Source organism: Anser anser (assembly GCF_964211835.1).
Source record: "Anser anser genome assembly, chromosome: 16".
Lineage (NCBI taxonomy): Eukaryota > Metazoa > Chordata > Aves > Anseriformes > Anatidae > Anser > Anser anser.
In genome coordinates, this window is record NC_139737.1 from 14,867,524 (window position 1) to 14,883,627 (window position 16,104).

The 16,104-nt window shown below is 41.3% G+C and overlaps 1 protein-coding gene across 4 annotated transcripts in view; it reads right to left on the bottom strand.

The window, feature by feature from the left end:
* Positions 1-7,189: 7,189 nt before the first annotated feature.
* Positions 7,190-16,104, bottom strand: part of UQCC1 (ubiquinol-cytochrome c reductase complex assembly factor 1) — a 55,018-nt gene continuing 46,103 nt past the window's right edge. For all 4 annotated transcript variants that reach the window (XM_083801194.1, XM_083801196.1, XM_083801197.1 and 1 more), the window contains 3 exons: positions 13,863-13,940; positions 12,337-12,450; positions 7,190-8,376 (listed from right to left, as the gene is read on the bottom strand). In XM_083801194.1, coding sequence (XP_083657320.1) covers positions 8,242-8,376; positions 12,337-12,450; positions 13,863-13,940 — 327 coding nt within the window. In that variant the 3' untranslated portion in view covers positions 7,190-8,241. The remainder of the gene's footprint in view (positions 8,377-12,336; positions 12,451-13,862; positions 13,941-16,104) is intronic.

The window sequence follows — 16,104 nt, forward strand, 5'->3', positions numbered from 1 at the left end:
CAAGCATGCTCTAACCTGTTTTGTCTCTCATTGTGCTCTCAGTGGAAATGCAGATGTTGAAACTTGTTCCTGCTTGAATTTTGTTCCAAATCAAACATGCTTCTCAGTGGCAGTTATAATGAAATACGTATATCCCAAGTGGGTAATGAGACTTGGCCAAGAAACTAATTCATCCTTGAAACATAGCTCCTGTTTAGCATTTCCTGGGAGCCTGGGCTCTGCTACACTGGCACCCAGCAGGGAATCCAAACCACCATCTTTTTGTTATCACAAGGCCATGGTATTTGTCTGAAACACAGCAGGAATCTTAGCACAGTTCACGTCATTAGATACCACAAGAGCAATAGCTCATATGGTCTTTTAGCATCTCCCTGTAAATTCCTCAACGAAGGGACAGTGCAAACCAAGTCTGAGTCTGGTGCAGTGTGAACAAACATATTGTCCACATGCCGTGTAGTTGGGGAGTAGTCAATTCCAGTTTTCCCAGAAGTACCATTAAGTTATTTTTGGAAAAAAACAATACAAACATTAATATGGGATTTAAAACACTGTGTTAGAAACGCACCCAGACCACAAGAAAAATCGTCCACAGGAGGAGCACAGAAGTCCCCAGACTACAAGCCAGACCTCCCCCACCCCACTCATCCCACTTACCCTGGAGCTACTGAACTCCACAGAGGCTAACCAGAGAATGATATTAAAGCACAGCATGAAGAACTGGCTGCATAGCTGATCTGATCAGCTTGCCTTTTATCTACAAGTCACAAAAACCCTGCAGATTAAATTTATCCAGGCTAAATTAAGTCATCAAAACGCTAAATGTCCACTCTCAAATAATCAGCAGGCTATAGTCAATGGAGATAGACAGCCGTGCCTAAGTGTGAACCAGCACATTAAGACACTGGGTTCTAAGTCATCTGGGATGAATCACGTCCCAAAGGACTATCACTCCCTATCGACTGCAGCTAGAGTGGGATGACTAGTTTGGATGAGCTGTCTGGTCCTTACACTGCTGAAATCAGAACAAACTCCTACTGGGAGTGCGCAAACTGCAACAACAGAAGCAAAGACACATTTGATTAGAAAATTTGAGTTGCCTGTCAGAGCTGTGCTGCAATGTAGCCAGCAGCAAGCAGGTGCAGAGTTTGCTGCTGCGGATAATAGATCTAGGACAAAATTGTAACAAAGCTGCTGGAAGGAAGTTTTATAGGTGTGAATAAGTGTTAGAGCAGCTTAAAGAATGACATTAACTTAAAATGGTGAGGTGAACAGTCAAATTAAATGTAAGGAAATTTAGGGGGAAAAGGAAGGAAGTAAAGAACGAAGGAAGGAAGGAAGGAAAACATTTGATGGTTCTTTTTCTCAAGGTGCTCTGTCAGGGTGATAACGTTGCCCTAGTGATAACATAAAAAAGGGCAAAATCACCCTTCTTTTTGCCTTTCTAAAGAGCTAAAAAGAGCATAAACTTTTAAAAGAATCACAGAATGGCTGAGGTTGGAAGGGACCTCTGAAGATCATTTAGTCCAATCCCCCTGCCGAGCAGGATCACCCAGAGCACATTGTGCAGGATGGCATCCACATGGGTTTTGAATATCTCCAGAGAAGGAGGCTCCACAACAGGGAGGGTTGCTCCCTCTCTGGGCAACCTGTCCGTGCTCTCTCACCCTCCCAGTAAAGAAGTGCCCCCTCATATTCAGCTGGAACCTCCTGTGCTTTGGTTTGTGCCCCTTGCCTCTCGTCCTGTCACTGTGCACAACTGAAAATAGGCTGACTCCATGCTCACAACACCCTCCCCTCTGATATTTATATACATTAAAAGGTCATCAGATGTGTGTTTTCTGCTAGATAAGCAACTGCTTCTGGTTCTGGAAAGGGATTTCCACTGTCTCCAGCTAGTGTTTGGTTGTAACATGCTCTCCCTCCAGTAATTTCTCATGGACCTCAGCACATGAAAGTACCTATGATGTAAACCTCTCCATCCAAGCTTGTCAGCTTGGGCTTCTTCAGTGTTGGTCAGTGGAAAGAGGCAGAGTGGGAGTCTTTCCTGGGAGTCAGCTCACTCTGCAGCAGACATCTGAAGCACTTAAGATGAAATGTACCATGAAGGTGCTTCTCTCTCTCTGATGAAGAGGAGAGCTCAGGTTGTCAAAGTAAGTGACAGAGGTTTACCATGCAGACTAAAATTAGATGAGATATATCCTGTTCCTGTCTGGGAAACAGATGTCTATAATTGGTACTCCTCAGACTGATCAGCCAACACAGGATGTGGGAATCACATCAGATAATTTCTGCCAGCTAAAAGGATCTTATCTGGAAGTGTTGTCTACACACTTTCTGCAATCAGAGAGAAAGGGGAAAACTCCCCTCTGGCTAAACATGCATACAGAATCCCACTTCCAAGTTAATGTCTCTAGACAGCTGTACCTTGGCTGATACCTGGGCTCAGTCAGGATCCGAGCATTAGGCAATACCTCATGCTCTACTACAGATGTTCTTGGAGCTCACCAAACTTAAACACCTTGCCAGGACTTTCCACAAAACGTACCTGCCACGTCCTCTTCAAGCGCAAGTGGAAGGGAGCCTGCCTCCTCGCTCCCTAATAGCACAGGTCTTGGAGACCACGCACCCAGGAACACAGGAAGTCCAACATCCTTCTTTCACCTCTATTTCAGCACTGAAATTCACATCCTCCACCACAAAACATCATGGTGTTCAAACACACTTATCTATAGGCATTTCTGGAAATTCATAAAACCCAGAAACGTTCCACTGAGGAGGATTCAGTGGCCAGATACAGTACAGCTAGATGGGAAAAGTCTGAGTTTTGGTCACTGCTGCTCTGTGCTGAACACGGCAAAAAACATGTTCAGATGTCTCTTCCTTCTGTCCTTCCAAAGGAAATACATAGAAATGGAATTGGGCACTGTAATGTCAGTGGGTCTAGTTATCAGCAGGAAGAGGATATGAAGGGAAGGATGTGAGACAATGACCAAATCCACACAGGATGCCCCACTTTGACAGGATGTGGAGCAGTCCAGGATACAGGCAGGTGGGATGAGGTATGAATATGAGCCCAGCTCACTCCTTTTGTCAGTGACGTAACCATTAATGAAAGCTTTGCATTTGCAAGATTCCTTCCTTCCTAAATATGCATGGAGGTGGCTCTTACCTCCTTGAAGAGCTGCAGCAGCATGCCAACACCAACAGGATCCAGCCTCAGCAACATGTTGCAGGGTCCTCTTACATGAAACACCCGCACAAGAACAGGGCTGTAGATATTTCTATTGTTTACACCAGTCCGTCCCAGGTCCCTCAAGCAGGTCTGTTGCCACATCCCCTAAACATCCCGGGTGCAGCCACTGAAATGCACTAGAAAAACATGGGATCATGCCCATGTGAGCTCCTGCTCTGCATTCCCAGTGGAAAGATGAGGCCCAAACTTCTCTTCTGCCCCACAAATGAGCAGAGCAAGCTGCTGAGCAGGTTTAATGACTGTAAGCAAAACAAGTACTCCCTCAACATGTTCAGCAACTTCAAGAACGTATGTAGGATGTGCAGGACGGTTAAAAACACCTGAAGAAGGGAAGCAGGAAAGAAAATCTCACCAGAGGAGTCTGGGAAGGATTGTCATGCCACTGGCCCAACACAGCACAGAAGGCCCACCAGCACCAGTGGGCAAAACTCCTTTACAGGCACAGAACAGAGGTGGTCACTTCACAAGCACAGCACAATTTTCTAAAGCAGTAGAGCCTAGCACTCTCATGTTGTGTCAGGGTATCTCCTATGTCCTTGCCAATTTTCTCAGGCTCCTTCGCAAGCTTCTCACCTCTCCTCAGCCTCTCGGACCTTCATGAAAAGACAGACAGTGCTGAAGCCGGGCTGTGCAGATGCAATATGCCCAAAGGTGGAGATATTGCTCCCCAAGGCATGCCACAGTGCTGGTACTGTCATCCCAACTGCTAGAAGAGTTGTTAACTCTGTCCTTAGATCACCAAAGGCCCAGTCAAGCCTGACACAGCACTGTTCAGCAGCTGAGAAATAAAGACAGAAGTTTTGATCGAAGTTCGTTGTATGAGAGACTATAAGAGAGATGAAACAAAGAGCGGCAAATGTGAAGAGGCAGATGGGGAGGTCAAAAGTCTATACATTTGTGGCACAACTGTATTAAGAAGAAGAGTTAGAAACACACTCGGTAATTTCTAGGTATTATTATAAACATTTACCACTCCCAACATTATTTTCACCTTCCTGGAAGAAGCCACACACAGTTCAGTTTCAGAGCTCAAGATGGGTGATGAATTGCTCAGCATACCTGTGCAGTGGATCAGTAAACTTCTCCACTCACAGCAGTACTTCAGCACATCTCTGGGATGCACAGAACCTGTTACACGCTCAGGATTAAACTTGTCCCAGAGAATGCTACAAGTAAACTGCACCAGGTCTATGCTGATAAGAATTTCTGAATGAAGACCTCCTTTGTAAGGCTTTGGAGATAGGAAAGTATCAAAGAATATGGGTGTGGGTCACCAGAGTAAGTCTGTACTGGCATGGCTCCCGCTGCTTCTCAAAGTGGTGTCATGCAGAGGCTTATACCTCAGGGACCACACTTACAGAACCAGTCACCATCCTCTCCCAGCTGATGGTTTTCCTCCCATGGCTATTCTTCATCTACTCTACATTCACCCAATATAAAACTCTAGTGGAAAAATTTGCTCTTTGTCTCCACTTTCTGCTTACCTTATTTGCCAAACCAAAGGCATATAAATGAGACAGGTCAGTGGTTAAGTCCCACTGCTATGTCAGGAGCCACAGTTCTGCCCTGAGGGTTTGGTGTGGCAGGAACATGACTAAAAACTACGCTTTGTGGAAGGTGAGGACAGGTCTCAGAAATCTGGGAAGTGGTAACTACATTTCAGCAGGGCTGAGACACCTGGACATCATCAAGGATGTTTGTGCTCTTAGTGCTTTAGCTGTATTGAGAAGCAAGAGAAAACTATTAGATATGAATACAAAAAAAGGGGTGTGAACGCAGAAACAGAGGTAATGATATGAGCTGCAGAAAAATATGTAACCACCAAAAATACAAATTAGGCATTCAAGGGTATCAGATGATTGCTCTGCACCCCAAAATGTCTCCAAATATCACTCTGGAGTAAGAGACTTCCAAAGTTTGACCCTGCAGGCAAAACCATGAACTTACATTACTATTGGTGCACAGGAGCAGAGAGGGAAAAGAGGACATCAAGGGTTGGCCTTTGTTTTCTGCTCGCAGAAACAAGGAAGCCACAATAACCTAGCTGAAATAATGAGTGCTTCTGAGAGTCTGTGTCTCAGGATATTTAGCCACAGTTGGGAGAGCAATTCCTTTGGAATAACCAGCAACATCCAAATTCCGTATATGATTCAGGATATCACAGGTGGGATGATAAAATGCTCAACATAGCTCCTTTCAGAGGAAGCAGATTTCCACATATATAAACTTTAAGTTCAATAAGTGCCCCCATGCTGAAGCAAAAAAGAATGGTCCATAAGCAAAATACCATTGATTATTCCCTTTGCAAAACCCTGAAAACTGGAAAAGATGGCCTTTGCAATATTTGTTTAAAAGAACTGTGTTTTGCTGCACTTGGAGCAGTTGTGTACACAGGAATCACTTAACTGCTACCCACTGCTGCTGTAATGCTTGCAAGGTGCAGATTTTGCTACTGGAAATGTACACTCTCTCAAGGACTCTCAAGTCTGGTTGTAAAGATGTCATAAGATGTAGGCAACGGCATATTTCTAGCCTACTGGCATGCATCAAGAGTAAGAGGAGTCATTTTACATCCAAATGCTGTCTCCAGGTAATTAATGTCTGGGAAGCAAAGTCCTGTGCAGTCTTCCATGTATTTTTCCTCTCTAACAGAGATCACTCATTTCATACAGTTTCTATCTTCTAGGTCTGTAACAATCTTCTAATGTCTTAATGTGCCCCACGTGGTTCTGTCCAAAACACACCGTGACTGCTGGCTCAGCTCTGTAACAGAGGGGTGGTTGAAGGTATTTTCTGAAGCAAGCAAAGAACTATGATCATAGGTCTTTCTATTCTCATATTAATAAGCACAAAAACAGATGCCAACAACCACAGTCTGGCACCATATTTCTGAAGCCTCCTGCCCATAAACTTCGGAAAGCTTTAGTTTTGACCATTTGGCTGTTCCATATCCATGCTCCTAACGGCACTGCCATCCACATACTAGCAGTCCCATGAATGCTACTGACTTGCTGGCTCCGCAGCATCACTGCCACAGACACCGCACGATCTCTGACCTGCATGCAGCACCATGTCCTTTGGGTTGGGTGGTGTACACCCAGTCCTGTGTTCCCATGGCATGAATAACATGAGTCCAGGTTTAAATTACATAGCAGGAAAGGGGTTAAAGTTTAAATGACTGTTTTGTATATGAATTAATGTATGTAGCTTTGAGCCAAAATATCTACCATTAATTTTTCCACCTATTTCAGGAGCAGTAAGATACACAAAGTAAAGTTTATTTTGGTACTTGGTATACTTCACTCCCATTAAAAATAAATTAATCAGCAAATTCCTACACAGCTCAGCCTTCTTTTATGTAAATACAACCCAGCTGTAATGAATTACAAGGTGTTATTATCTCACATACACTGTATAATACTTCACACATAAGAGGTTTCTCTGCTTAGCTCAGCTTTCAACAAAAGCATCTTAAATAAACTGCAAGCAAGTTGTTTGGTCTGTAATGTTTTCACAGAGAAGGGATACACCTCACACATAGAGGGTTTCTTTACATGACTCATTTTATAACAAGTTAAACTGAGGAAGTTCGGCTTGGAAAAAAAATAACAAAATGCCTTTTTTGTATAGAGAAGGTTCCTTAAGTGAAGGCTAAAAAAATGCAGGCCAGTGTTTGGGAGCCTATATTCTGCATCCCACTGCTCTTCACACAGAGGAGGGATGTCAAATATTCAACAAAACATACAATATGAAGAAAACAAAGTCATAAAGAACAGTCACAGCCAGGCACAGTCACACTTTCAACAGAAATAACATTTCATCAACTAAGAATCATCCTCCTCCACTTTTGCTTAATAGTGTTATTAGGAATACACCCTAATATCATAGGGCTTATTCTTATCAGTCACGTATGGCCCAGAAAACACATACACATCATTTTTACCCAGACTGGCATTTATTACAGACTACAATTTTAGACATGAGAGAAATGAAAACTGTTTTTGTCACTGACCTGGAAATAGCCTGGTGAACCATCCACCTACGCAGTACACCTCAGCCTCTGCTGATTTAATCAGTGGAGCTATTGCTCCCGTAATTACTGTGTTGGGGTAATTTGCTTGCACAGCCATATAAACTTTTAATTGGGGTTGACAGCTCTTGTTGAAAAACCCTGGACCACTGCATTGGGGGTGGGGGGCAGCACAGTCCTATCCCGTTAAGAGCCATGGACAGAAATATAGATGTTATTTTCATGAATAAATTCTTAGACCACAGCTCTCAAAAGAATATGGAAATATCAGCATGGCAGAGCTCCTCTGAAATACCAAGTACTCTGAGGTAGCTTTTAGCAACAGCCCAGCCATGTTTCAGACTTTTTTTCCTCATTAAGATGGCTGGAGTTAGAGGATTACTGGGGACCATGCATTATTCTTTGCATCTTCCTATTCCTGTGCAAAGAGTTCCTAAAAAGGATTTTCATGGAAAATCCTTCAGAACCTGATAAAGCAATTCTTAACTCTATTAAAGCAAAAATAGACGATGCCATCTTGATATCAGGCTTTTAGAATATATTAACATCTAATATGCAAAGCTCAGATTTGTATTAACAACCATTCAGTAAGCAAAGGAACACCATACAGTCTGTATGTAGCTGCTCTCTAAAGGAGGCAAAGGACAGAAATGGCTTCTGGAGATAATTATAAGTCATGGTAAAACATCTGTTTTCCCAAAGATGGAAGGCAGGTCTTGCAATTTGTCTGCAAGGACCAGGCAGTGCCATAAAAAGAACACAGGTTCCCAAACCAACTAGCTTTATTCACAGGTGAATATTCAGATGAGTAAGGCTGTCCAATTTGCTATTCAGCTACCACAGATAAGACATCTATTTAAATATGCTCTTTTTCAACAGCAGTTTTCACTTCCTGACCTCACAGCCTCTGCCTAGTTCAATTTCAGGCATGTTTCCCAAGCTGGTTTGAGAGATGCTCTCACAGTCCTTCGTCATTGTAAACAGGGGAAAGGGGCTTGAGGATGCTGCGGGCGTTGTTCTCCACAAGAGGCCTCCAGCTCACCTCACCCGTCAACAGCAGGTCCTCCCCACTCAGCGCATCCAGGTGCTGCACCTGCAAGAGACAGGGTGTTAGTGCAAGGCATCCTGACACTCCTTAAAGGCCCTCAAGAGCTACGCAAACACGCTACTTTCTGGTATACTTTGCCATTTGTGAGAGGTAGACTGAAAAAGATTTATGACTGCTTAAGCGTTACAGACAGGCTAGGAGATAAGTATCTGCAGATCAACCGGAGTTAACTGCGCAAGGCTGTCTAATTCCTTAGCTAATGCTTCCTCTGGAAGTTTGGCAAGAGGACAAAGAAGAGCCACGCAAAGTAACACGATTCATTTCATCTTCCAAGCAGTTAATTCCAATGACACACTGCTAGTACCATTATCTGCAAGGAGTGCTCTCATAAAAGTGGTTTCACATAGACCAGGGCTTTTCCCTGTAGGAAAAAACCTGACCAGCAGGGAACTTTTGAGACTTACAAAAACGCTGAGACTGATGAAGGAGATGAACAGGGAATGAACACTCGTTCTTACACTACAAGAAATAATTGGCATCAAATGAAATTTTAAGGTGCAACGCAAACAAAACATTTAAGCAAAGTACTGTTGTCACATAACATAGCGTTAGCACATTGTAAATGCCATGCTTGCTGCCACAAGACACTGCAAGCACTGGGGTGAGGGAAAGGAACTAAAAAGCCCATCAAGAGGCATTAAAAATTAAAAACACCACCTCTGGCTCAGGAAGCCTGAGCATAGATAGCTAAGAATCAACCAGGGAAGCAGCACACACACTTGCCCTGTTGTTATATTCTTCTCTGGGCATCCAATAATAGCCACTGTTAAAGACAGGATCAGCAAGAACACATGTGAAAAACATCTCACAAAAGGGATTTCCAATGTTTACTAGCAATAAAAGATAATCTGCCAAGGAGTTTCTCAACAGAGGAAATACATCAATGGCAACAAAGATCAGACTGAAGAGCCACCTAAGCACAGCATCCTGTTTCTGACAGACCATAGCAGATTCCCCAGCAGGAGCTGAATACAATGCATGAATGCAATGTTATTTTCCTTATTTTCCCTCCCTCACAAAATTTGTTAGTACAGAGATTTTGAGCTTCAGGTTGTTGCTCTACATTTAATAACCCTAGACAAACTTCCCTTCAATAAGACTTGCCAGTGACGTTAAAACCCATGTACAATTTCAGCATCCCGAGCAACCTGTGGCAACCTGCATTCAGCCCTTCCTTGCTCTATTGGGCTTATGTAGCAAGGTTTTGATAGTGGGGGGGCTGCATGGACAGTCCCTGTGAGGAGAGCCCAGGAGCTGCCTCATATTAGAAAAGAGCCAGCACCAGCCGGGGGACCCAAAAGGGCCCACTGGTGGCCAAAGTGAGCAATGCTGTTTACGCCTCTGGAGAGCACAATGATGAAGGAAAAAAAAAAACAAACAAAAAAACCTGCTGCACAGCAGCAGCTGTGAGAGAGCTGCGAGGAAATGCAGAGAGAACCAGCCCTGTAGCCACCAAGGTCAGTGCAGAAGGAGGGCAGGAGGTGCTCCAGGTATGGAGCTGAAGCTCGCCTGTGGAGAGGCCCATGGTGGAGCAGGCTGTACCCCTGCAGCCCATGGGTATGACAGCAGAGCAAATCACCATGCTGCAGCCCATGGAGGAGCCCCACGCAGGAGCAGGGGATCTGGGGTGAGCTGCTATCCGAGGGGGACCCATATTGGAGCAGTTTGCTCCTGACACATGGACCCCGTGGTACGGAGCCTTGTGGGAGCAGTTCTTGAAGAGCTGCTGCCTGTGGGAAGCCCACGCAGGATCAGTTCGGGAAGGATGGCATCCCGTGGGAGGGATCCCATGCTGGAGCAGGGGCAGGGAGTGACCGTGAAGGAGCATTGGAGACCATGCATTAGGAACTGACCACCGCCCCCATTCCCAGTTCCCCTGTGCCATTCAGGGGAGGTGAATGGAGGAGAGGTGTTTCTAGTTTGCTTTTAGTTCTCACTGCTCTAGTCTGTTAGTTGCAGGCAATAAATTACATTAATTTCCCTACTCTGAGTCTGTTTTTACCCCTGATGAAAATTGGCAAGTGGTCTCCCTGTCCTTATCTCAACCTGTGAGCTTTTCTTCTATCATATTTTCTCCCCTTGTTCTTTTGAGGAGGGAGAGTGAGAGAGCAGCATGGCAGAGTTTAGGTATGTGTTGGCATGAAACCACCACACTCACTCACCTTCCATACGCCTTCCAGATTTCACAAATCTATTCTTTCACTCTATTTTTCAGGCAAGTGATTATAGTCATTGCTAATACAGAAGCTGCTTCCTATCATCTTCATTGCTCTTCTCTGAACCTTCTTCGCTCATTTTTTCTTTTCTTTATGTTTCGTGATGGTTGGGAGTCAAACCCATTATAGGTTATTCAAGTGACTTTACAACACCAAATTTTATTTCCTATTCCTTCCTTGGTAGACCTGAGCATTTGTTTTACTTTTTTTAAACACTACTGAGCATCGAGTTGACATTTACATAATAAAACTATAGTCTCAAGGACTCATTCCTGTGTGGTCTTTTGACATGCTAGATCTCTTCACTATAGACATAAAGCTGGATTTGTTTTTCTCCTTAAGTGCACCACTTTACAGTTGTCTGAACTCAACCGTATTTGCCATTTCTTCATGCATTCACTGTCACAAATTCTTTCTGCAGTCAACCCTTTCCTGCATTAAACCTTGAGGTTTTATTTATTGACCCCTAATATCTATATTTCACAGTTGCTTGTCTATGGGAGTACCTTCACTCTTCCCCTGCGACTGCTCAATTTCTTTTAAAAATAATAATTAGTGAGATGCTTTATTGGAAGTTTCCTAAAAATCTGTAAAGACTACATAAATCAAATATTCACTGTCTACAGCGTCAATGACATTTTCAAGCCACAGATTGGTGAGGCATGACCTGTCTTCACAGAAGCTGTGCTGACTTTTCTCTTATGTGCCACTTTTATCTGTATGGTCACTGTTTCCTATTTGACTGCTGACAGTTTCTCTCCTATCGTCTGTGCTACAAAGTCTACACAGTTGCTACAAATTCCCTACCTGGCAATACTTTCCCAAATTACATATTTTTATGCTTGTTTACTTCTTGATAATCTTAAGTTTTAAACGTTCCTACAGCTTCACTGATGTTAAGCATCAACAACCCTAAGCATTAAGTCTGTCCCTCCTGAGAATCCTGCTAGCTATCCAGAAGCAACCTCAGTCCCTGACAAATTTGAGTCCTTCACTTCCCATGCTGTTTTCTCAGAGTCACAATGAATACACCTCCAAATCTCTACCTGGTCCTGAATGCAGCACTGGAACCATTACAGAGAATGGTGCTGTGGAGGTACTAGACTTCAATTTTCTGTCCCACAGTTATACTTTTCCTCCAGTCCTCTTCACCCTTTTTCTGTCTTCGGTACCCACCTGGACCATATCTACGAGGTCCTACCCAACATTTCCTAAAAATCTGGTTCAGAAACTTCCTAAGAGTTGAGAGGACAAACACTGTTTAATATATTTTCCTCCAAGTAATAACTAAAAGAATCTGGAAAACAAAACCTTTTACATATTTACGTACAAAAATCATCAGAAGAATTTTAATCACTGCATGCTAGCTACTTCATTATCAAGGATTCCAACTCCACAGCATCAAGTATAATTCTACAGCAAACTGCAGCCCATTTCTGATGTATTTTGTTCAGTCCCAGAAGTTCAGTATCAGAAGATAACGTGGGTCCAGAAAAAGAAATACAGGTTTGCTTTCAATCCTCTGTGAATTTCTCTGTAGTTATTTTTCATCAAACCACAATGAATATCAGTCAGTTTTTATGGTTTTACTTTTTCTCTTAAAAATAATCAACATTAAAAAAGTGATATTGATAAGGAAAAATGAGCTACATAGTATGCAAGCAAAAATAAACATTCAATATACCAACCAAGAGAATGAAGAGAATTCACGCTATGAGCTGTAGCGTACCTGTTTACGCACATACTCTACAAGTAACTCCAGATGCCGAGGGTCCTCACAGTTCCTGTTAAAAAGGTTTCTCCAAAGAGCTGCTGCCAGAACATGATCATCAGACAAAATTCCCTAAAGTACAGAGATGGGTTAAAAATTACTTGCCAACTGACAATATTAGATGCCTCAAAGCCCACAGCAACTACAGACAGCACATATGAAAAGGCATCAACATCACTCTTTTTACAGAATGGAAAACAAGCCTAGCCTTAAATTAAGTAATTTACAGAGCAGTCTGTAACAAATATTCTAGCAAGTTAATCTGGAAAAAAAAGCTAGGTTAGGATATTCCTAAATGCAGGAGCTAATCACTGCACTTAGGAAAACTTTACCATGAAGGTTTTGGCTTTACAAAGAAGACAACATCACTTTACAAAATTTTGTGAAGACCATGACAATTGGAGGACGTATAATTCTCCAATTATGTACTGGAGGAAAAGGATGCATAATATGATGTTGCAAAGAAGTAATGAGGACTTTGCTATTTTGCTTTGCTTTTACGTTTTTCATTCTAGATGAGAAAAAGAGAACTCTTCATCAAGAACTATCTAGATATCCAGTTAAATCTAATATTAAATTTGGCTTATAGAAGAATCACATCCATGAACACCTTTTCTATAAATTCTCTCCAACTTTTGTTGTCTTTTCAGATTACATGGTGTTATCACCATAGTCTCATAATTCCTGTCTCTGCTGACAACATTTGCCAAAGGAAAGAGTGGATTTTAAAATATTCTGTTAAAAATAAAAGAGGTCAACATTTGTCTTTAATTTGACATCTTGTTTGCAAAAAGACTGTCAACAAAAAGAGAAAAGAAAAAAAAAACCAGACAGACACAGACACACATCATGGCAACACTTAAAACTAGATTAAAGACTCACATTCGTAACACTGTCCAAAATTCTATGAAGTTTAAATTTAAGAGACATTAATAATGTATTAATAATGCAAAATAACCACGTGAATGCAAATATTACCCCGTGAATAAGAGCATATGAAGAACAATATCCACTAGAGGAAAAAAAATAACTACTAAAAGAGCTAACGCAATTGTATTTTCTCCTTGGAAATCCCATAGATGCTTGCGCACAGTGATACTTTTGCCTCCCCATATTGATCAGATACTTCCTATAAATACTTCCTCATTTACACGTTCTTTATAAATGCTCTATTTGCTCTCAAAGTATAGCTGAGTACAATGGGACTCAGAGGAAGAAAATTATTTATTGACAGCAGGGACAGTGAAACAGAACAAAGAATATTCCTTCTTCTATGTCCAATGGTTTAAATCAGTATGTCAGGTGCTTTCTTTTTTCTTAAAAGTACTGTAATTCAAAACATAAGACGATCACTAAGAAGTCTGCTTACAGTGTAACATTTCTCCAACAATACATACAGCAAATGCTTTACGCATCTGCAACATTCTGTGTTCAGTGACTTAGTTGGGTCTATTTGTTCTTGCACATTTCTCTGAAAATCTTACCTCATCATATCCAAATAGAGCTGCATAGAAATTTTCTACCATACGTCTCAAATCTTCCTTTAGAACAACAGAATTAATCTGAAAAATAAAGCAGAAAACCTTCTGTGTGGGTTCTAAAGAAGAGGTGATGAAAAAAATATTATCAGTAGGAAAAGAAGAAAAAGCGCCTTGGCCAATATAAGTTAGGATTTGGCTGTAAGTAATGATGTTCGTATAGTTAAAGATTTTAGAATAATGTGCAATGCAGCTCAGTTAAGTCTGTACACAAAAGAAAGACAAAGTCAAGGTTATGGCTATAAAGTTAAGGAATGGCAGAAAAATCCTCAGCCACCAGCGCTGGCACAGAGTTACATGAACAGAGGAAAAGATACAACTGGGTGAAGAGTGAAGGCAAGGCTGTTCCCTTTCAGTAGCAGTATAGAATAAGATAATGAAGACTCCTCTGCATTTTAACTATTAAGCTGCTTTTGCAGATCTTGGATTCATTTGTACAGGATTTTTATAAACTGAGTTTTTTTCAACTCTTTTTTTTTTCCTAAAGCATGGACCTCAAAGCTGGGCATTCTGTCACAGTAGAAATACCATAATACTAAAGATAGTATCCCTACCACTTCTTAATATTACTTCTCAATATTGACTTGTACATTCGGGAATCACATGAATTCTGTTCCTACAGCACCTCAGTAGAAACTCAGATGCACTAGTCACTCACTATGACTGAGTTTCTTTCAGTTTGTGATGACACAGATAGTTCCCCTTCTGCTGTGTGACTCAGTCTAAGTTCCACACTGACTTTTAACTAAATTTAACAATTGCTTAAATATTTGCTGGTATAGCCTAAGCCACTCGTTGGCTTGCAGAACTAACCCCTATATGAGCTTAAGACAGAACGAAAGGAGATCAGCAGAGAGAGGGCTGAAATAACTCACGTGCACCTCCCTCAGGCAAACCATCTACTTCTTTTGCCTGTATTTTTTTATTTCTATCAACAGAACGGTTTAATAAGCAGTTCTTCTCCTGAGGGTTGAGCTATGTTTCCATTGGTTTTTATTTGTTTGTTTGTTCTTGTTTTAAACAGACCTCACACACAAAGATAATTATCTTCATACCTGCATACTAGCAGAATACTCATCTATGAGACTGCATCTTGGAGGCAGGTTTTATAAAAAAACTGTCAACAAGAATACAGGGTAGAAAGTCAGTTCTACAATGGACTGAGCATTACTGCTTTTTGATGTACAGCTTATCACAAGGCTAAAGAAAAGCTGTGAAAACCTTGCATATTTAGTATCTTAATACTTACGAAAGTATGAGCCATGTCCTAAATTCTGAGCATCCTTAAGGGTACTCAACTTGGTGCTTATGCAACAGCTTTTCTATCAAAATGTGAATTAGTTTTTGCCACACTAGCAAATCTCCAGTTAAATATTCTTCCATTAAACCACTATCTTTTTTCATCAGTTGATTTTTATAGAAATGCATATAGTGCAAACACAAGGAAAATTCCTTTTATGTCAGTTACTCACATTTTCCCATTAATATAAGCTATTAAAATTCATGCAGATATTTTATAGGCTATCAAGATTTGGTGACTGGTTATTATTGAATGTTTAAAAAAAAAGAACTAACCATAAGAAATCAGAGGGTTAAATGATGACTGCAACTTCTGTAATGACTTAATTAAATTTTTATTGAGTACATAAACTATGATGTCATTTCTACCCAACCATGCTCAAACTTTCTGTGTATGTCAGAGATCGTGGTTTTTCTCAATAGAACATACTTCTAAATAAGCTGCACTTCTACAGCTCTAATAAGGGGGAGCAGGTCTCATGTAACACACTCAATAAATTATCCTTCCATTTTTAAACAAACAAATTCCATGAGTTATTATATATTTGCCACGCACTTTTTATGACATAATAAAAATGTTACCTCAAGGATTACTTAACACATACTACAAATGTTACAGCAGGCAACTGCAAGGGGCAAAGAAAACAAATAGTCCCATTACAGAGACAAGTCCTGGACTATACTTCCCCAGGGAAGCAGCCCTCTATACTGAAAACAAAGAGCAGCAGCTTTAAGTTAGCAAGAAACAGATTGATGAAGGAGATAACCAAGTTAAACAAACATGGCAATAAATACATCTTAAAAGACAAACAGTTTAAAATATAAAATGTGACTTTGGGGATGGAGCAGTATCTTAGCAATAAAATTATGTTTAAAGGAATACTGCAGC